Source organism: Hylobates moloch, unplaced genomic scaffold (genome assembly GCF_009828535.3).
Source record: "Hylobates moloch isolate HMO894 unplaced genomic scaffold, HMol_V3 SCAFFOLD_8, whole genome shotgun sequence".
In the NCBI taxonomy this organism is placed as follows: domain Eukaryota; kingdom Metazoa; phylum Chordata; class Mammalia; order Primates; family Hylobatidae; genus Hylobates; species Hylobates moloch.
In genome coordinates, this window is record NW_026652283.1 from 13,616,498 (window position 1) to 13,638,534 (window position 22,037).

Here is a 22,037-nt window from a genome sequence, read left to right on the forward strand (position 1 = left end):
CAACAAGGGTGTTAGAGATGGGAAGTGCCCACTTCAATAAAGATGAGTGGTCTTCCAGTGCTGGTGGCTGTTGTTAGGCTGGTGATCACTGACAGTGTTTCACGTTTTCCCACCACTGGGTACCACCAGTCTGACCACTCTAATGACATCATGTCTGCTGCTGCCTCCTGGCTTCTGGAAATACTGAGGAAAAGCTGTAATTTTTTCTCAAACCTATTACTCACATTTAATGTTTCTCTCAAATACTTTGGTTTTGGGTTCCTCTCATTTTCTCTAATATCCTTCAGTTTTTGAAGAACAAAGTGGGGTGTGTTTCTATACTATGCCTGGTCTCATTCCTCCTCTAGGCTGTGGGCATGGGATGACCTAGCTGTTTGAATGGATCATCAGTAGGGAGGAAAAAGTGAACTGCCACACAACACAACACATGATTATTTACTATGAAACAATGAAATACTATTATACTTGTAATTTTTTTTCTTATTAGTTGCCAGTGTTTGCTGCATCTTGGTATTTCTGAAAGCACCTAATTCAATAAATGCTTGTTGAATTTTACCAAATCAAGAGCTAGTTCATTCAGTGTAAATCAATTTGATGCATATCATTAGACAACTCAGTACAAGAATCCTGATTCTTCTAGCAAAACAAACTCTACTGAAATTTTCTTTCATTGGATTTTTTTTTTAAAGTAAGAGTAAATAGAGAACTTCAAGATAATCTAATAGGCATATTAAAGAGAACACTTTGTTATAAAAATAAAGTATTACATGGGTTGAGTGTTTTTACTTTTTAAATTTTTCCTGTTTCAATCAGCTTCCTCAGGTTAAACAGTATATTTCTGTACACATCAAAAGGAGACATGCATGTATTTCTTTAATAAAATTACTATAAGACATAAGTACTCCTTACAGCACAGTCTCTGTTAACAGTTGCATGAATTTACACATATTTGAGCATCTGCCTTATATTTGGAAGATGTTCCAGCCTAACAAATTTATCCTAGCAGAAATTACAGTGAAATTTCTAAAACTAGTTTCTTAGAGTTTCATAAACATGTAACTTAATCAGTTTAAATCAATACTCTACAGATTCCTTGCTCAACAGCTTTGGACTATAGGGAGAGACTGAGGGGATGTGAACTATGTACATTTATCCTTAACCAAACTCATGAATCTACATAATTTTAAGAGAATAGTTTCTGTCTACAGAGATTTGATCTGTAAAACAGCAGCAGGAGTTAGAACTAAGTTACCTTTTTTAGAAACTTGGCTATTCCCTTAAGGATCATAATTGTGTAAGTCACAGTGTTCTCAAATGTTGGTGTATAGCAGAATCATCTAGAGGACTTATTAAAACAGACTGTTCAATTTCTGTAGTCTGTAGTCTGGGATCAGGCCCTAAAATTCACATTTCTAACGAGCTCTTAAAGGATGCTATTGCTGCTTGTGCCTGGAGAGTCAACACTTTAGGAGAATTGTCTTACTCAGAAAATTATGACTTCTCATGGAAATCAAATGCTTTTGGCTGACTTTTTAGCTTCACCGAGTGGCTTCCAATTTCCTGTCCAGCCCACATTACCCCTCACTCTCTGCCAGACCTATCTGCTCCCTGATCTTATGCTGTACATACATCGATCATTCCGTATCCGCTTCTACTTTCCTCTAAATAAAACCTCACCTCTGATAGAAAGCTTTATCTAACCATAGGCCAGAGGAATCACATTTTTCTCTCAGCTCCAAGCATTTAATATTTGGCCTTGTTTTGGGCACTACACACTTGGCACATACTCTTTCTTGTTTTTTTCTCCTTCTGCTCACCCCTTCTCCCAGCCTAGAGCCCTAAGGGCTGGTTCAAATGCACCCTCTTACTTAAAGCCTTCCGGGTGTCTCTTCTTGCCTCAGTTGGAATAAATCTTTCTTTTGAATTGTTATGAACAGAAAACTTGATTTTTGCCTTTTTTTTTTGGCATTTCACTTGTGGCTTGCTTATGTTCTTAATTTCTCCTAAGAGATTGTAAACTCATGAGAGATCTGGCCTAGTGTTCTGAACTTTTAATCCCCAAAGTGCTTTGTACACAGTATGGCGCAATACATGCATTTATATGGCACAGGAAAAATGTACTTAAGTTGTTGGGTGGCTTTTCCCAACATAGCATGTCATTGCTGACTCATCGATGCTCACTGGAAAAGCTTGCTCCCAGAGCCATGCCCGCAGGACTCTCTACTAGGTAGCCACCAAACTGCCAAAGACCCTATCCTGTGCAAGTCACATAAATTGTCTGTTTGTAGAAATTCTTTCTTTCTTTTTTTCTGTTTTTGAGATTGAGTCTCGCTCTGTTGCCCAGGCTGGAGTGCAGTGGTGTGAACTTGGCTCACTGCACTACCTCCGCCTCCTGGGTTCAGGCAATTTTCCTGCCTCAGCCTCCCAAGTAGCTGGGATTACAGGCACGTGCCACCATGCCTGGCTAATTTTTGTATTTTTAGTAGAGACAGAGTTTCACCATGCTGGCCAGGCTGGTCTTGAGCTCCTGAGCTCGTGATCCATCCTCCTTGGCCTCCCAAAGTGCTGGGATTACAGGGGCGAGCCACCATGCCTGACAGAAATTCTTTCCTTTATTGACGTAGAGGCTACTGCAACTAGGTGACAGAGGTGATTTGGCCCTGTTAGTTTCAAATCCCAATTTAAAGAATGATAGTACAGAGATGCCTGAACTCCCTGCCAGGTAATTTTATATAGCTTATTCCCCATTCCATTTCTTTGATCATGACACGGGCCATTCAGGAAGTCCTATGGAGAGTAAATAGATGGACCGATTTTCAGTTTTGCTTCTTCTTATCCAAATCTCAAAAGGGATAAGGAACATGGACTTTCAAAACCCAAAATTATAGAGCTAGCCCTCATCTTTACTCCATTTAGCCTGATACCAGGGTCTTTAGTGATCGTGATCAGGTTAAATAATCCCTTATGTCACTACCTAAATTACTACCTGAGGGAAGCGTTAGAGAACATTTCCAGCTATGCGATTCAACAATTTATACTTCTTTGCATCTCCTAGTTTACATGTAATGAGACCTCACTATATCGCTGGTATTTGTTGTAATCAGTGTGTTTTTTCTCTCATACTCTCTGTTAACCTTCACACATACCCTTATGTTTTCCTAATATTTAAATTTGCTATGAAGACTTAAATTTGCCATCAAATTCTCTATAAATTAACATGAGTTTAAATTTTAACTTTTGTAATGTCTTAGGAACATGCATGAACACCCATTACTGCTGGTGAATGAGATTTCACTAACATCTTTCATTAACTTTCCCTTTTATTTCTCAAGTTTCCATGTGTCTTCTCATCTGAGGCCATACTAGCTTGATCTTGAATGCTCATAAAAATCTCTGAAGAAAATTCACACCTTGGTTAATCTCTGGGGTTCAAAGCTTTTCTGTTTGGTGAATAATTTGTCCTTTGCTTTCTAATTTGATTTTCTTTGATTTGTTCCTATTTAGAAAAACTAAACTAAAAAAATAAGGAAGAGTCCTTGTATTCATTGGAACTTCAACTGCTTGACGCTTGACATGGAAAATCTAATTCAAATTATGCAAGCAAAAACATAAATTATTGATTTATATAATGAAAAATCTTGTAGTATTCAGCGTTAGGCAAAGTTGGATCCAGAGGCTTACACATTCTCATCAGGTCTCAGTTTCTTTTCATTTATCAGCTCTTCCTTTGTTGTGTTAGGTCCTTTCTCAAGGAGGTAGGGTCTCCTCTCCTGGTGGCAGGATCTTTGCTGGCAGCTGTAAGCTCCTACCCGGCTTTCATGAATATCCATTCAGAAAAGAAGCTCTCATTCTATTTCCAATTGCAATTCTAAAAACGTACCCTGAGTGTATCTCACAGGCTCTGATTGGATCATTTTCTATTCTAGCATGAATGTTTGTGTCCATGAAGAAGAAATATACTGATTGGCTAAGGCGTGAGTTACAGGCCAGTCACAGTCAGTGGGCTGAGCCATCTCTGCATCAGTTGCTAGCTGGGCAAAGTGATTTCCCCAAGAGTACTTAGGGTGCCCAGATTGAAATAAGGCAAAGGGGTACAAGGAAAGGCATAAGAGAATTAGCAAAGAGGAGACCATGCACTGGTTTCAGCAGAAGTATGATGGGATCATCCTTCCTGGAAAATAAATGTCCATTTCTAGCCAAAAGGCCAATAAAAAAGATTTTATTTAAATATTTTTTTAAATAAAAGGAGCCACAAGATTCCTTTATACTCTGCTTTTGGAAAAGATGATGACACTGGTCAAAAAGGAGAGAGATGCAATAGCTATAGGATCAGGGATGCATTTCTTGCTGGAAGCTGTAAAAAACAAAACAAAAGTTAGAGATATTTTAGGTAGCAGAGTTTTTTTTAAATTACCTCATCTATCCATTGATCCACTTACTTAACTTGGAAAATTCCTAATAAAAACATTTGAAGTTAGCTACTTAAAACACATTCTTTTAGATTTTTTGAACATAACTTGCTTATTTTGCAGATGATGAAACAGACACCAAGAGGTTAAAAGACGTACTCCCAGGTAACCCAGCCAGCTGGTGGTAGAGATCTGATTTTCCATCTTTATCATCGCCAGCAGCATAATCACTGTTAGCATTATCCCCATCTTAATTATCATCATCTTCATCACCATTATGAAAGTTAACACAGACTGAATGCTGATTTTGTGCTAGGATCTATTTCGAGCCCTTGCTATATATTAACTTACTTAAGCCTCACAACAGACCTATGAGATTTTTATTCTCATTATCCTTGGCTTTTACTTGATGAGATTGTGACACAGAGATGAGAAAAAACTTGCCAGTGTCACACATCTCGTAAGTAGTGTAGGCACCATTCAAACCTATCCAGTTGGTCTCAATTCTGCATTCTTAACCACTAACCTGTTTGTCTGTGTATTACATGTCCATCCATAGAATTTTTCATTACAAGGTGAGCAAGAAATATTCACACAATCCTATCTGGAGTGTGTGTGTACGTACTAACTACACGTATACACCTTTCACAGGAAATGGGGGACAGGTTAGCAGCCAGTTAGGTGTGGAAGCAAAACTGGAAAATAAAAAAAAATTGTCAGATATAACTAATAATTGGCCATATAATGGAATGGGGACTGAAATGAGATGAGAGATGGAAACCCTGTAAGAAATAGTCTAAATAAAGACTGGAATCTCTTTTCAGCCAGTCTTCACTGATTGTTTAAGGTAGAAAAGATGTTTCTGGGAGGAAGAGATTCAACTCTGATTGCCTCAATATTTGCTCATATTGTTTGATAGGATAACCAGATGAGGGAGAAATACATTTCTACTATTTTCACACAATATATACATTTTTTAGTTTTTTGGAATTTCTATATAGGAATGTGTGTGTGTGTGTGTGTGTGTATACACAAGTAGAAATTCCAAGACAGAAAAGACAGAAATTATTCTGGGTGTGTGTGTGTGTGTGTGTGTATATGTATATGTATACATATATATACAGTAATTTCTGTCTTATTTTTTTGAGATGGAGGTCTCACTCTGTCACCAAGCTGGAATAGATACAATAATTTTCAAGACCTCAATTTTCACCAATAAGAGTTGGCAAGGAAAATTAAGAGCATACATCTTTCTAAACTTTTGTCAAAGTTTGTGTCAAAATCAAATTATATGAATCCCTACAGAGACTTCGGAAGCATTAATACCACTTTAGCAGGTCAATCATTAGAATGGTTCTCAAACGATTTTTTTTTTTTTTTTCCTCTTCACTGAGGCTAAAGATCACAAGGATTTCCAGTCCCACCCTTTCCCAGTATTTAGAGAGCTTAAGGGTCTCTGTTAGGCCACACAGTAAGTGACAGAGCCAGTATTTAACCTAGAGAGTCTGATTCAAGAGATTATGTGTTGAGCTTCCTGGAATGTAAATGTCAATTCTCAGTCCTCACTGTATTTGTCTATCAACCATATTTATGTTAGTGAATCACTCCATCCTCCTTGATACTTACTCTTCATTTTGCTCTTAGGACACCAACTCTTATCAGTTTTCTCCTCCCTCACTGGCCATTCCTTCTCCATTTTTTTTTTTTTTTTTTTTGAGATGGGTCTTGCTCTGTCACCCAGGCTAGAGTATAGCAGTGCGATCTCTGCTCACTGCACCATCGGCCTCCCTGGCTCAAGTGATTCTTCCACCTCAGCCTCCCAAGTAACTGGGACTACAGGTGCACACCACCATGCCTGGCTATTTTTTTTTTTTTTGTATTTTTGGTAGAGACGGGGTTTTACCACATTGCCCAGGCTGGTCTTGAACTCCTGAGCTCAAGCAATCCACATACCTTGGCCTCCCGGAGTGCTGGGATTATAGGTGTGAGCCATCACACCCGGCCTCTCCATCTTTCTACTTGACCTTTTAAAATGAGAGTGTCCTGAGGTTTGGTCCTTGGACATTTTCTCTCCTTTATTTATACACCTGTATGGGGAGCTCATCCAGTCTCATGGCTTTAAATACCACCCATAACCCACTGACCTCAAATTTATCTTTCCATCCTGGGTCACTCCTCGGAATTACACACTCATGCATCCAACTCTGCACTCAACATCTCTGCTTGCGTTACTATTGCACAGCTCAGATATAACATGTCAAGTACCAAACTCCTCCTCTTAAATCTACTCCATCCCTAGGCTTCTCCATCTCAGTGAGTGCCACCTCCATCCTTTCATTACTCTAGCCAAACCTTGGAGTCATCCTTCACTCTTCTTTTTCCCTCACTCTTTACTTCCAGGGTGTCAGGACCTCCTTTTGGCTCTGAACCTGGTCAAACCCTACTGCCTCCACTCTACCACCTTCATCTCTCATCTGAATGATTGAAATAGCCCCCTACTTGGTTTCTCTGCTTACCTCATTGCAGTTTATCCTCTACTGGGCTGCTAGGTCAGTTTCAACACAATCTTCTATGTTCTCCACCCAAAATCTCTCAGTGGTATCCTATCTAAGAGGAAAAGCCAAAGTCCTTACAACTGCCTTCAAGGTCCTATGTGACCAAATCTACATCATCATCTGTCTTCACTTTCTATTATTTTTCTCTCATTCCCATACACTGGCATCCTTGCTGTTGCTTCTTACTTGGGGCATTTGCACTTGCTGTGCTCTCTTCCTGGAATGCTCTTTCCTCAGATATTCATGGGACTGGCTCTCTCATCTCCTTTCAACCTTGGCTCAAATGTCACCCTCTCAGTGAAGTTTTCCCTGATCACCCAGTTTAATATTGCCACTCCCTCCCATGGTGTTCCCTATTTCCTTACACTGCTTTATTTTTCACCTTAGTACCTAACACCTACCAGCTACAACATAATTCACTTATTTATTTTGTTTATTTCTGCCTCACATCAATAGAATGTAAATCCCCAAGGGCAGGGATTTTCACCTATTTCCTTCCTTGCACCTAGGATAGTGCCTAGCACATAGAAGTCCTCAATAAATACTGATTTGTTGAATGAATGAATGATAGCTGCTATTATGATGATGCCCAAATAAGAGACAAACATATAGACACTACTGTCTTGTAATCATACTCATCCTTCAAAAAATTCATAAGCCCTCTTTATAATAATTAGGATGTTAAAAATAGCTTCCTTTTAATTTTATTATCTCAGGTTAAAGTAACTAACTCTCTTGATACTTTTTCTCTACCTCTCTTATGGCCATTATAATTTCTACCTTGCATAATTATTATTATTGTTACATGGACCATATATTTAGGAAAATAAATAAAAAACAGCTGTCCAATAAATTAATTACAAGCTAAAAAAATTTTATTTGAGGACATCTCACATTATTTTTACTTTTGTAGTTGTCTTTAGTTTTCTATTCGACTATCTCTTCGAAGTTTTAAATTTTCTCTTTACCTTTTTACAGTATTTTTAAAATTGGAGAATGTGATCCATTGATGGGTTGTGACATCAGCTTAGGAGGTCATAGCCATCATTGTTTAATAATGTAATAAAGTAGGTTAGAATAGAAAACACTAGCATTACACTGCCTGTGAAAAGGATAACTGTTGTATTTTATGAATATGTGTGTATTTGCATATTTATGTGTGTGTAAACTGACTTATAATGTAAACAGTCATAGTCAAGAAGCTTAAAACTAATGGTAATTTCTCAGTTGTATTTGCTGAAGAATGAATGAATCCCCTGAAACCAGCCTATGGAGAATATTGTCCTGGAATTCTTATTAGAAAACATGGGGAAGGATCCTATTTTTGTCATTTGTAAACTGTGAATAATTTTACACAAATCACTTAAGCTCTCTGAATCTCAGCATTCACATCAGTACAGTGGAGTCAATAACCTGACTTACAGGGTGGTTGTAAAAACTAAACAGATAATGGGCGTCCAAGCATTTTGTAAACTAAACTGCTAAACAAATATCATTTTGTCAGTGTTTTATAACCTGATTTTGGTCATTTCTGCCTTAGGGTGTAAAGTCTGGAAGAAATACATAATGATTATAACTTTTATTTCATGAAGTTTGAATCTGAATTTTATCAGACTGTTCAGAAGTAAATAATCTCTTAAACAGAAAAAGGTAAAACTGACGTGCACGATATCAAGTTAATCTAGTGTTTGAGGCAAATGCTATCTCTAGCCTCTTTCTGTCAAAATGCAAGGATCAAGAGTGTTAATATTTTAGAATATTACCTAGCAAAAACTTAGCACCCGAAAATGAAAAGCATTATTCCTTCTGCCTCTTCCTTTGTTTCTCTTCTTACTATCAATTTCGCTGAAGCACATGTTTGTGCCATTAAACCATTATCCCACTTCCATGTGCAAAGTACTTTCCCAGCGTTTCTCAGTTGTGTTTGAGAGAAGGCAGAGACACCAATGCTATCACAACATTCCCACAAGGTGAGCATCACTTCTGTTTTATAAATGAAGAAACAGGCTCAGAGGTTAAGTCATTTGCACAAGGCCACCTAGCTACTAACATATGCCCAAATCTTTCTGGCTCCAAAGTTTATTCACTTTCCACCATGCCATGTGGTCTCCCAGATTTATTCAATGACTAATTCTTTCATCCATTTATCTGAGACAGACACTCTACTTCGAGGTCATTGTGATGCCACAAATAGGGTAAACTAATTTTGGATAATTGAAGCCCAGAGTAAAAGAAAACAGGCAAAACAGAAAGCTAATAAAATAAATAATAATAATGGTAACAGTATCTTAAAAGTTTTGAGTACTTACATTTGTCAGATACTGTTCTAAGAGATTTTACATGCATTCATTCATTTTCTCCCCACCAGAATCATACAGGTTTTTAAAAAGTGAAGTTTACATGTAAAACCAGGCTGACTACAAACAATTGCCTATATTTCTCTAGAAACATGTTAAGAATTTGGATTATGTGAAACATTTTAACAAATAAATCCCTGTTCTTTGTGAATCTAATGATACAGAACAGAGCATGTATTTGTGTGTCTACAGATTTTTGGCATAGGTTATTTTGCTGAAAGAAGCAAGATTTAAGGGCAAATAACTAACATTCTGTTAACATATTTTGAGTCTTCCAGTGGACATGAAAACACCTGTTTCTATGGCAACCAGTATAGGTCATGTGAGGGGTGATAGAATAATTAGAGGGGAAAGCTGTTAGTTTAGAATGACAATTTTTCCTTTGCAAATTTACTTCCTTAAATAGTATAATTCTATTAATATGATCTCTTGTCTCTCTAAAAGCAACAGATTCCTGGAAACTCTTTAAACTTGAGTTACGCACTAACAGGACCGATTTGAGCATAAATTGAAGGACTGGGGAAGCTGTGCTCTTTAATATACTGTCTCTTCTTTGGGAGAATTACAGTATGCTGGCTGGGTAATTTTAAAGGTCTTCAAGTGGTCTTTCCAGTATCACGTCTGTCAGATTGAGAGGGAAGAGGAGAGAAAACATAATTTACTTGGCTTACAGGGACTTCTGGGGACACAGAATAGCTTGTGGCTCCTGCTTATGAAACAAAACAAAGCTGAAAGAATGAGAAACAGTGTCCAGAGAATATTTCAGTTTCGTAAGGAGTTAGATACCAGTGTTCCAGAACACCATCTGTGAATTCCCTAGACTGGGGCTAGTGGAGCAGTGAAGTGGGAAATAGCAGCTATCTAGAAAGTCGGGTCTGGGGAGAGTCGGCTGATCTTACTTCCTCCCTGTTAAGGACCCCAGATAAGAAAGACACACTACCTCCTTCCTCTTATTGTTCATGTATGGATCAGTCCAATACTGCTCCAGAATGTTGGGGTAAGTACTACTTATCAGTTAAATCACTTTAAGGACCTTTCTGATGTTTCTTAGCTTACTGATTGAGAGAAAAACAAAGAAACAAAGAAACGAACAAACAACACTGTAGCGAATAACTGAAAACATTCTGAAGGCAATCAAACTTTTTTTTTTTTTGCAGAGTCTCGCTCTGTTGCTCAGGCTGGAGTGCAGTGGCGCGATCTTGGCTCACTGCAACCTCTGCCTCCTGGGTTCAAGTGATTCTACTGCCTCAGCCTCCTAAGTAGCTGGGATTACAGGCACATGCCACCATGCCTGGCTAATTTTTGTATTTTTAGTAGAGACGGGTTTCACCATGTTGGTCAGGCTGGTCTCGATCTCCTGACCTTGTGATCCACCTGCCTCGACCTCCCAAAGTGCTGAGATTATAGGCGTGAGCCACTGCACCTGGCTGGCAATCAAACATTTTTTAAATCAGAAGAGATAGATATTGTGTCCTATCCAAGACTGTATTCAGTAGTGCCCCCTTATCCTTAGTGGATACATTCCAAGACATTCAGTGGATTCCTGAAACTACAGGTAGTAGTGAACCCTATGTCATTTTTGTATATATATATATGTGTCATTTGTAAACTGTCATTTTACAAATATATACATATATATACCACCAATGATAAAGTTTGAAGTGTGGCAGCAAAACTAGCATGAATTTCTTTTTCCTTCTTCACAATTCCACAGGTAGAAGATCATTTTTACCATAGATCTTAGCAACCTCAGCATACAGTTTTTTCTTTCTTTCTGTTAAGTTGAGAACTTTAAACTTTTCATTCAAAGGAGGCACTTTCTCTTGGACATATCTGAATCGGCAAGATCACTATGCTTGCACTTTGGGGCCATTATGAAATAAAATGAGGGTCACTTGAAAACAAACACTGCAATACCGAGACAGCAGATCTGATAACTGAGAAGGCTACTAAGTGACTCACAGTGTAGACTGTGGCTCCCCCAAACAAAGGGATGATTCACATCCTGAGTGGGAAGGCATAAGATTTCATCACACTACTCAGAATGGCATACAATTTAAGACTCAGGAATTATTTGTCTCTGGAATTGTCCGTTTAATATATTCTGTGGGTAACTGAACCCAGAGAAAGCAAAACCATAGGTAAGGGGGCACTACTGCAATTTTTTGCCCTCAACTAAATGACTGTGATGCCAACTAGCCAATGGCAGATGAGGTTTAGGTAGGTCAGGTGGAACCAGAGGATGGACCAGCCTTCTCTGCAACCCTTAGTCAGAGTCTGGGGTCAAAGGAAGAAAGGCATCCCTGCAATGTGAGCTTATTCCTCTCCCTCTTTTACCTTCCCAGATAGTTTCATAGCTGTGGAGGGTGAGAAGATGCTCCAATTCCAGCTCTTGGCTGATTATATGATGCCTCTGACCTATCTCTTCCCTCTTCACTTCAATTTATAAAGAAAATATTAAGTTGAGAACTTTAAACTTTTCATTCAAAGGAGGCACTTTCTCTTGGGCATATCTGAATCGCCAACATCACTATTCTTGCACTTTGGGGCCATTATGAAATAAAATGAGGGTCACTTGAAAACAAACACTGCAATACCGAGACAGCAGATCTGATAACCGAGAAGGCTACTAAGTGACTCACAGTGTAGACTGTGGATCCCCCAAACAAAGGGATGATTCACATCATGACCAGTGGCATTTTTCTTCTGCCATTTACAAGCTTTTCCGCATGGCCACACAAGCTTCTAATTGATATATTTCTGGGAAAAATTTAGTTACGGTAACTCACATTGCAAGTGACCACGTTGATCATTTACCTTGTGACATCAGCTTACTTTTGACTAGGGGTTGAAGCTTCTAGAATATCTTCCCTTCTTCAAATATTGGAACTGTTTGTAATTAATTGCGTTATGTGGTCATGTAGTCTAAGGCTCAGATTGCTTAGAGGTATATTCACCATCATTCATTCACCCATTCAACAAAATAGGCTGGACACTTCTATGTGCCAGAGGACTGAAGTTAGTAATAGCTAACACGAATTTACCATTATTATATGCTATAGAATATATGAATAATTTTATTTATTTATTTTTCTTTTAAGATGGAGTCTCACTCTATCACCCAGGCTGGAGTGCAGTGGCATGATTTCAGCTCACTGAAACCTCCGCCTCCTGGGTTCAAGCGATTCCCCTACCTCAGCCTCCCTAGTAGCTGGGACTACAGGTGTGCGCCACGATACCCAGCTACTTTTTGTATCTTTGTGTAGAGATGAGATTTTACCATGTTGGCCAGGCTGGTCTCAAACTCCTGGCCTCAATTGATCCACGCGCCTCGGTCTCCCAAAATGCTGGGATTATGGGTGTGAACCACCGCACTTGGCCAATAATTTTACATTTTATTTCATTTTCACAAAAGTCTTCTGAGGTTCTGTTATGATGATTATTAGGTAGATGAAAAAAGAATTTAAGCAACTTGACCAAGAACACATAGCTATTAAGTGGTACAGTGGGATATAAATTCAAACAGAGTGGGTCTGGGCTCAAACTGCCTGCCTGCCTAGTTCTCAAATACTATGTGGTCGAGTTCCTGCCCCCAGGGAGCTTACAGAGCGATACAAGGTTATTGATTCCCTTAAGTGTGATTGGTGATTCCAAATATTTCATTACAACCAAACTTTCAGAATTTAGTGATCTATGTGGCTACCCCAGCTAAACCTTAACTCAAAACTAAGTTAAAGTTGCATTTGGGTAGTTTCGCCACAGGAAAGCAAAGATCATTAATTTGGGTGGGGGTGTCCTGAAATATTTTTCTTTGAGGTTTATGGAATGGCAGAATGTGAGTAATGGTTTATATTATATACTCCTTTCCCTCAGTTTCCCACTCAATGCTTGATATAAATCTTCTGTAATTTTTCATTGAATAAATTTTACTGTGCTTACTATCCTAGTGAAGAATTATATGTTCCAAATTCATGATGAGAATGAAGTAATCATATCCTAGCCAGGTGTAGTTCCAAAGAATCCTGGAACCTGGCTATGAATGTTTTCATTTATTATCAAAATCTCACTGTTTTCTTCATATTCTACTATAGTTTTTCATCCTCTACAAACACTAATCTCCTGTGTCTGTGGGGCAGATACTCATTTCACTCATTTTGCTGCCATGTTTCCAAGGAGACATGTGAGGAGATGAAAGTATTGATAGGTCTCCTCTCCTTGGTCTGTATTTATAGCTAGGACAGAGTGAGCAGATTCTAGACCTCAGTGTGGATGCCAGTTTGAACACTTTTGCAACACTACCACCCTGAAATGTTGAGAAATGCTGAGAGCCTGAATTATAAATCATAGCAATAATGATAGAGAGAAGACAAATTTGGGGATATATTGAAGGTAGACCCTGCAACTGGGTTCCAGCTAACTGTAAGTGTGAATAAATTTATATATGAATAAAGACAGTCTTTTTTTTTTTTCTGAATCAAACATGGCACAGGATTTGCTACACAACTACCCCTCCATGAAATGGCTAGGTGGCAACATAAAATTCAATCAGCCATGTTTTTCTTAAAAGAAGTTTAACTTTTTTTTGTATTTTAATATCTCTAAATTTTCCTGCTTCAGTTCATTTTTCACAATATCATCAGAGCCCTTTCTAAGATGTTGACCAAACTGATTTCTACCCCTTAAAAACTTCTAATGACTTCTTATTACCTAGAGCATAAAATTAAAAGGTCCTTAGCATGAAATAAAAGACCTTTTATGAGGCCCCATCAGAATTCTCCCACCTGGATAAATCCCCTCCTCCCTTCCTACTCCTATTCTTTTCCCATATACTACACATCCTGCACACCAGCCACCCAGAATTTCAGAGTCCCTGAAGACACCAGGCTGTTTGAAATCCTTGTGATTAACATATGCTGTGTCTTAGTCTGTTTTCTGTTGCAGTAACAGAGTATCACAGACTGGGTAATCTGTAAAGAAAATAAATTTATTTCTCACAGTTCTGGAGGATGGGAAGTCCAAGAGCATGGCTCCGGCATCTGGTGAGGGCCTTTGTGCTATACCATAACATGGTGGAAGAGAAGTGGGTACACAAGACAGAGAGAGGCTCCAGTGATCAGACTCTCTTTACAATAACACACTCTCACAATAACTAACCTGCTCACATGACAACAACATTAATCCATTTATCCAATCATCTCTTATTAGGAAAGGTCCAATCATCTCTTATTAGAGCCCATTCCATAACACTGTTGCATTGGAGATTAAGCTTCCAACACAGGAACTTATTGGAAGACACATTCAAACCACAGCAAGCTATTCTCTGCTTAAAATGACTTTTCTTTCGTTGAAAACCCCCATTCTCATGACAAGTTCCATATGGCTATTATGAAGCCTTCCTCACTTTTCCTGGAGAGAATGAGTAGCTCCCTGCACTGAGCAGCCAAAGCTGTTTGCTTAAATATTTGGTATATCACTTAGTACTTTTGAGTGTATACATTTGTTCATATTTCCATTTCTCATTAGACTAAAAATCCTCCTAGGTGATAATTTTGCTTTATTCATTCTGTATTTCCAGGGCCCCCATCACAATAGAAGATGGTTAATGAACAGAAAATTAATGAATGAATATCTTGCCTCTTGCCTTACTTTTAGAACTCCTTATCCATGTAATGACAATGACAAAAACAATGAGTTTGAGGGAGAAGGTAGAAGTGCTATCTTGATGCTCCACCTTCCAGTCAAGCTTTACTCTGTCTGTCTGCAATTTTTTACATAATTATTTCATTGCAGAACTTATTGTCCTAGAGGTAACAGAGCAGGAAGAAAAGAGAAGAAGCCAATAAATAAAGTGGATTTTCTCTAATCTGTCAGTTCCCTCATTACTGAAGTCTAGTTTTCATGTTTTTGGTCTTTCCCCCCAAACCCACTGAGGAAAAATAACTTTTATAAAAGAGCAGTGGTCTGTGATCCTGAGTGGCCTCAATTTAGATAAAGAATACCTTTTAGCAGCTGACAGTTATATGTGCTCAGGTTCCCAGTTGACCTCAACTGCAACCAGTTTCCTCTTGGGTGGTAGCTCATATTTATGACTTTAAACAGCTCATAGGGAGGGATCAAGACTTCCTTCTTGAGGGAGAAGTATTGTACAGGTGCACCCAGGCAGGTGAATATGGTAAATAGTGTGTGGTTCCCAAACTCCTGTGCCTCTTCTTTTAGGAGGGATGTGGAGAGGAATTGGCCAAATCGAATGGTGGCCCCTGTGTAGGCGTTGAAGTGGACATCCTTCGTCCTATAATGCACCTCATAGCACAAAGTGCCATTCTTCATGATGCTGTCTTTCCTCAGCAGCTGGATTGCTGAGGTGAGGTAGTAGTGTAAATACTTGAAGTGGAATGAACGCTCATACTGCTGTGGAGTCCTGGCAACATAGGCCATGGCTCTAGTAAAGTTAGAACGAACATTGCCGTTCAATGTATAAAACAAAATAGCCACAGCATGTGTGGTAGTCATGTTCTGGGGTAGAACTTTTCCTTGGTTAAGCCAGGTTAAGTGGGCTTTTTGCCACATCCTAAAGTGATTCTTCTGGGCTTCTGTGTCTTTTGTGAAATAATCCCCTTGAGTTAGTTTCTCCATAACCTGTTTGCTACAGCCTTGGTACTGATCATCAAAAGAACCTGGTGCGAAGTCAAAGTCGATTTTAATTGCAACCTATAAAAAAAGAAAAATCTTGAGTTTAATTTTTCAAATCAGATGGTGAATGTGGTTGCAGATTTGCTGTACTCTATATGGCTAAGTCTTCTCCCGGAAACCAATATTTGCTGAAGTAAGTTTCACTGAAAATCATTACACTGTTCCAATCCTTCCTGCATCAATGACCTGTGCTAGAGATTGAATTTGGTTTGATAAATAAATTACTGAAAGCTTGAAAAACTCATCTCCCCAGAGAGGAAGTAACTCTTTTAATGTCACTAAAATCACAGCATGTTTGCATAGTAAGTACTTTGAAGAAAAAATTCGTAATCTTGTAGTTTAATTACTTTCTGTTTCCTCTGCTTTCCCCCCTCTTTCTGTTCTCTCACTGGTGTTTTCAAAAATATCACTTTTATGAATGCCCAAAACCAAATTAAATCTTTGAACTTTATCCTTAAGCTGTGAATAGTACTGGAGGGCGCTCGTAAGTAACAACCTTCTTGTCTACCCAGGTTCTGAAAACATTGATAATAAAAATAGCAAAATATGAAAGCCAAAATATCTGTTTTCTTACTGAATAAGGGCATGCTACAGCAGTCACATCGTTAGGTCTGATAGCAAGTGGCTTGTTAAGAGCAAATTTCAGAATGGGACCGACTCGTTTGCAGGCAGTACTGAACTGGGGCCTGCCCAGGTAAGATTCTTGTCATGGGGAAACAGAGAACTGATGCCCTTTGCCATCAGGCTAACTCCCAGGAGGACGAAGATCAGAGCCAAACTCAGCACACCCAGTTGTTTTTTCCCATGTTACCAGTCAAGTACATTTGTCCCCCTCGGGGACAGCAGAGTGAGTCAAGGGTTAGACAGTGGTCAGGAATGTGCCTAGGAAAGTTCCTCCCCTCCTGGAAAAGGACATTCCTTTCTAATGGGTAGCCAACAGAATGTTATTTATTCACGTCTAGTGCATGCTAAACTGAAATGACAGATTTGAATAGAAGTCCACAAAATATCATCAGACTATCATTTAGAGCCATAGGTAAATTATATAAATTCTAAAACATTTCTTTCTTGGCAAAGAAATGATGTTTTCCTAATAAACAGTACTCATTAAGGCATATGTTAAAGGATCGCATTCCATCCAGTCAATGTTAAGGATGTTGGAACTGGAACTTAAAGAACATCTCATTTGGTACTTTTACTATGTTATTTATGATGAGACATCAGCTAGTTGTTTGTAAACTAGAACACATTTTTAAGACTGATTAAATTATTTTAACTAATAACTCTTCACAGCAGGTATTAAAATAGGTCTACGGTATCTATTTAAGCCAAACTGAGCCAAACCAAACCAAATCAATAATATAATGTTCTGCCAACTGTCATGATGAACTCTGAAACTTTGTTAATATGTTACTAGATCTCAAATATGCACTCTGTCATCTCTTAACATTAGGTTGTTTTTTATTACACAGATCTTTATTAGAATACTTAAAACTTAAGTCAATCTGTATGATAGAGTTTAAAGCCAAATAGACTTGGTTTATTTTGCATTGTTTGTACTATGGAAGCAATATTTTACTTAATTTTTACAGTGGATCAAGAAAATAACTTTATGCCACTAGCGTCCTTAGTGTCAAGTGTACAAACAATGAAGGATTCTACAATTTTTAATAATCGTTTTCAACACTCTTTACTAACATGATTTGTTAAAATGTCTGAATGAAACTAGATTCTGAATGCCTAAGTTTTGGACCACTGAAAGGCTGTGGCCGTGTGAATGCTCTGTTGGAGCACTGATCTTAAAGAGATCACCTCCTCAATTGTCCCCCTACCTCAGAACCCTCTGCGGGTCTCTGCAGGCCAGAAAGGAGCAGCAGGAATGGCAGCAGGCCTCCAAGGAGCCAGATTCTCATCATTGCAGGAGGTGCAGTAGTTGGGAGAAGAATATTCTTGCATCTGTTGATCAATGGACCCCATTTGCTTGTGTCACAAGTACTTCTCCTTTGTCCTTGCAGCTTCATCCTGAGATGAATTCTCAGAGCTCTCCTTTGAGGTTTTCTTTCAGTCTCAGCAGGAACCCTTTTTTCCCCTGTCTATGCTGAGCAACTTCTGTTGCCCACCAACAACCAATAGCTTGTCTGAGGGAAGAAATCTACTCCAACTTCTTTGCAAAACTGAAAGCTCTGTGAAATAGCCAGATGCGCACACCAAATAAGGGTTTCTAAAGAGAACCCAAGTTACTTTTCAATGAAAAAAATAAAATCTCTGATCTAGTCTGTATTCAGGGGAATGCTGAAGTCCTGTTAAGTGTCAGACTCAGCAGTTCAGCCTTCCCTTTCCCAGCCAAACAGGAAAAAGCATGCTCTGTCCAGCGTTTGGGGCCAAGTAACATTATCTGGAGCCCCAGACTTCCATCAAAACTGATAAGATTGGCATGCGCAGGGCCGCTGGGAACGCGCCACCCTCGGTGTCTATAGGCTCAACTGGCCCTGCTGATAGGCCCTGCCCAGAACGGGCTGTCATAGAGCAAAGTGTGTTTTAGAGTTATTGTCAAAAAGAAGGCTCTTTGTACTGCTTTTCCCTGGCACCTTTGAAACTCTCCAATCCAGAAATTGTACCTCCGGGTTCTAAGCTCTTCCCCCATTTTCACTTCTGAAGATATCAAGCCCTCTGTCCACACAATTCCAGTCTCCAGTGAATCCTAATGACGACTGTCAGGAGACTGCTTATGTAGAGCTGACATGAGTTAAAATAGGGTCCACTGTGCAAACTTAATCCAGCACAGTTCTATTAAGCACTCTCTTTTAGGTAGGTACTACCCTTTCTAGTCTGAACATCCTTCCTTTCCTCCCAACCCTTGATATAATTATATTTTCTTGCAAATATTTTGTATTTATACTTCTGGATTCATTATTTAAGAAACTAAAAGTTAGCAATCCTTGATAATGTTTTTCTTGCAAATATGTACTTCTGGATTGAATTTTTAACTTTTAAGTAAACTAAATGCTGTTCTTAAGTATTCTAGAATTTTTTGGCACCCTAAATCTTTTTTAATCTAAATTTTCTGATGATGACAGCAGTTCTGTCTCATTAAAAAATATTCAGAACATTTAGAAAGCATAAAGGAGAAAAAAATTACACATAACCCATCACTTGGAGACAGCCACTAATTAGGTCTGGATTTTGATTTATACACCCTTAGACATACGCACACACATGTTTCTAGAACTGAAATAATATAGTATGCAGTTTTGCATACTGTTTATTCGCCTTAATATTTTAATGTAAGCATGTCCCTATATAATTTAATACCTATTGAAACTTTTTTTAACAAAGGTTCACTATATTCCATTATATAGGTGCTGCCACACAATGGAATAGCATGGGTGGATCCATGGACAGTCTCAGAAAAAGATTGATAAGTGACTAGAACATGGACTCTTGAATAAGACATCTCAGTTCAATTCCTGGTGCTCCCTCTTCCTAGATGTGTGATCTTGGACAAGCTACTTAACCTCTCTGTCTCTCTGTTTCCTCATGGGTTGAATGGAGATAATAATAGTACCAACTTCATTTTAGTGTTGATACATTCATACCCCTTAGAATAGCATTTGGCACCTAGAAATTTTCCAATAAATAAAACCAATTATTATTATTTGCGCCAAAGTTTATTTAATAAATATATTTAGCTTGTTTTCAACTACATAAATCTTTGTGTGTTTCTCACAATTTTTAAGATGCAGTTCTAGAGATGTGACTACTGATCCATGGAATGCATATTTTTCTGATTTAATGGCAACCACTAGCAGTGTGTGAAAATATCCCTTTAAGACTTTAAAAATTCTTAAGATTCATTATTAGCAACTGTTACTTCGGAATATTGAGATGTCATGAAGAGAACTAGAATTAGAATATGAAAATTTGAATTATAGGTCGTGTTCTACCCACGATGCTGGCTGAGGTAACTTTAAAAAATAAGTAATTTGTGCTTAGCCTCAGTTTCCTTAACCTTATATAAAGTTGTCAGGCTTAAATAAGGTGAAACTTTTCTTTTATTGAGCAAGTACTGTACTTCAAGACCTTTTTGCATGTTATCTCAACCCACGGGACAACCATGAGGAGATATTTTAACCTTTCCTTTATAAATGTGGTTGTTGAGGCCCTGTGAAGTTTAATAACTTTTCAGTAATCACAGGTGCTTTTCTGTCCCCTGAAGCCCACGATCTTAAAACACTCTAAAAGAGTTTAAGTGTCGTTATTATCTTCTATAAAGGTTTTGCTAGTTTTCCTATCGTGACTGCCACTTCCAGGATAAGACCACTGGAGGGCAGCAGAAAACTTTGTAACATTTTATACCACTCAGTCTAAAAGAGGGAGAACAGAAAAGGGAATGGGGCAGGGAGCAGGAAGGGGGAAAGAAAGAGAGACAGAGAGAGGGAGAAAGATAGAGGGAGAGACGGGGAGAGCGAGAGAGAGGGGGAGTGAGAGAGTGTTGAGGGGAGGGGAGAGAGAGAAGGCAGGGGGAAATAAAGAGAGAGAGAGAGGGAGAAAGATAGAGGGAGAGACGGGGAGAGCGAGAGAGAGGGGGAGTGAGAGAGTGTTGAGGGGAGGGGAGAGAGAGAAGGCAGGGAGAAAGAGAGAGACGGCGGGGGGGCGGGTAGGGAGAGGGAGAGAGAGAACCATCAGTGAAAACAACTGGGATAGAGAAAAGCCCAAGGTCTGGTGTATATAGAAAAGTTTTCTGACTGTTTGGAGTCAATAAAAAGTCATCTTTTGCCTTAAGGGCTATCTTATTAAGATTCTTATGTGATAATTTAATATTAGTTAATTTAGAGTTTGGGGGGCATTCAGTTATCATTTAATGATACCTGGTTCTTCAAAATGCAGCCTGTTTGTGCTGTCTTGATGGGTTGGGATATACGTTTTGAAGTAGCGCAGACCTTGTGTTGGAATTTTACTTCCATCACTTCCTACCTTTGTGAGTTGGAACAAATTACACTAATTCTCAGTTGCATTTTCTTCATACGTAAAAGTAGGCATGGTAACACCAGTCTTGCAGGGCTCTGTTGACAATGAAACGAAAGACCAACAACTCATAGGGTGTCCAACACAGTGAAAGCTAATTTTATTTTTTAAGCAGCTGTTTAAGAAGAGGTTTTGCTAATTTTCCAGATCTATTTTCTGGAATAAATTCTAGACATTCTAGACTATTCTAAACCTTCTTTCAGAGAATGGGTTGCAGTACTCACTAGAGGGCCTTTCCCAGGGAGGAAACTTCTGCTACCAGCCTTAAGGTTTGGCAATGACCTTTAGTAGTTCCTGTTTAGATCTTGTTGAACTTCAGATCTGTGTCTAAATTTAATAGGAGTGTTTTATTGCCAGAAGTACTTGTTATTGACAGGAAAGTTATTTGATAGTGACCCCATAATTTGGTAGGCAGAACGAGTTTGAGTTATCTACGTTTTAACTTATCAGTTCCTCCTTAACTCTTAACACTCTTACAGAAGTGAGCAAAGCTCCCTCAGTTATTTCACATTTTTATAACTTCTTATTTAGATAACATTTCATGCTTACACAAAAGGTGCAAGAGTAGAAGGAATTTCGATACACTATCCAAATTAATCAGTTGTTAATATTTTACCCCAATTGCTCTATCATTCTCTTTTTTTAAACAACTTGAGAATAAGTTGCAGACATCATGCTCTTTTACCCTTAAATACCTCAGCATTTATTTCATAAAACAAGGACATTCTCTTATATAACCACAGTTAATTACAAATATCATTTATATAATATCATTATCTAATCCATAGCTCATAGTCAAATTTATTAACTCTTCCTATAATGTCCTTTATGGCTCTTCCCAGGATCACAATTTGCACTTAGTTATCAAGTCTCCGTAGTCTCTTTAAGCTGCAATAATTCCTCAGTGTTTATTTTGTCTTTTGACCTTGGCAGGTTTGAAAAGCATTGGCCAGTTATTTTGTGGAATGTCTGTCAATTGGGGCTTGCACATTATTTCCTGG

At 38.5% G+C, this 22,037-nt stretch overlaps 1 protein-coding gene across 1 annotated transcript; it reads right to left on the reverse strand.

Moving 5' to 3' along the window:
• Positions 1–84: 84 nt before the first annotated feature.
• ART4 (ADP-ribosyltransferase 4 (inactive) (Dombrock blood group)) lies at positions 85–18,399 on the reverse strand. Its single transcript, XM_032159702.2, has 3 exons — positions 17,844–18,399; positions 15,321–16,029; positions 85–4,354 (listed from the first exon to the last, which is right to left on the reverse strand). The coding sequence occupies exons 1-3, from the start codon at positions 18,030–18,032 to the stop codon at positions 4,263–4,265; spliced, it is 990 nt and encodes a 329-aa protein (XP_032015593.1). The 5' UTR covers positions 18,033–18,399; the 3' UTR covers positions 85–4,262.
• Between the last annotated feature and the right edge of the window lie 3,638 nt (positions 18,400–22,037).

Bases quoted from the DNA above. Each gene is read 5' to 3' on its own strand.
- ART4 (XM_032159702.2), bottom strand. From the start codon at position 18,032: ATGAAGCTGCAAGGACAAAGGAGAAGTACTTGTGACACAAGCAAATGG. The intron at 16,030-17,843 runs GTAGGGGGACAA...CTTTTTTTATAG, and splicing joins GACCCGCAGAGGGTTCTGAG to GTTGCAATTAAAATCGACTT. The intron at 4,355-15,320 runs GTATTCTTTATC...TGTTTTTTACAG, and splicing joins TAACTGTCAGCTGCTAAAAG to CTTCCAGCAAGAAATGCATC.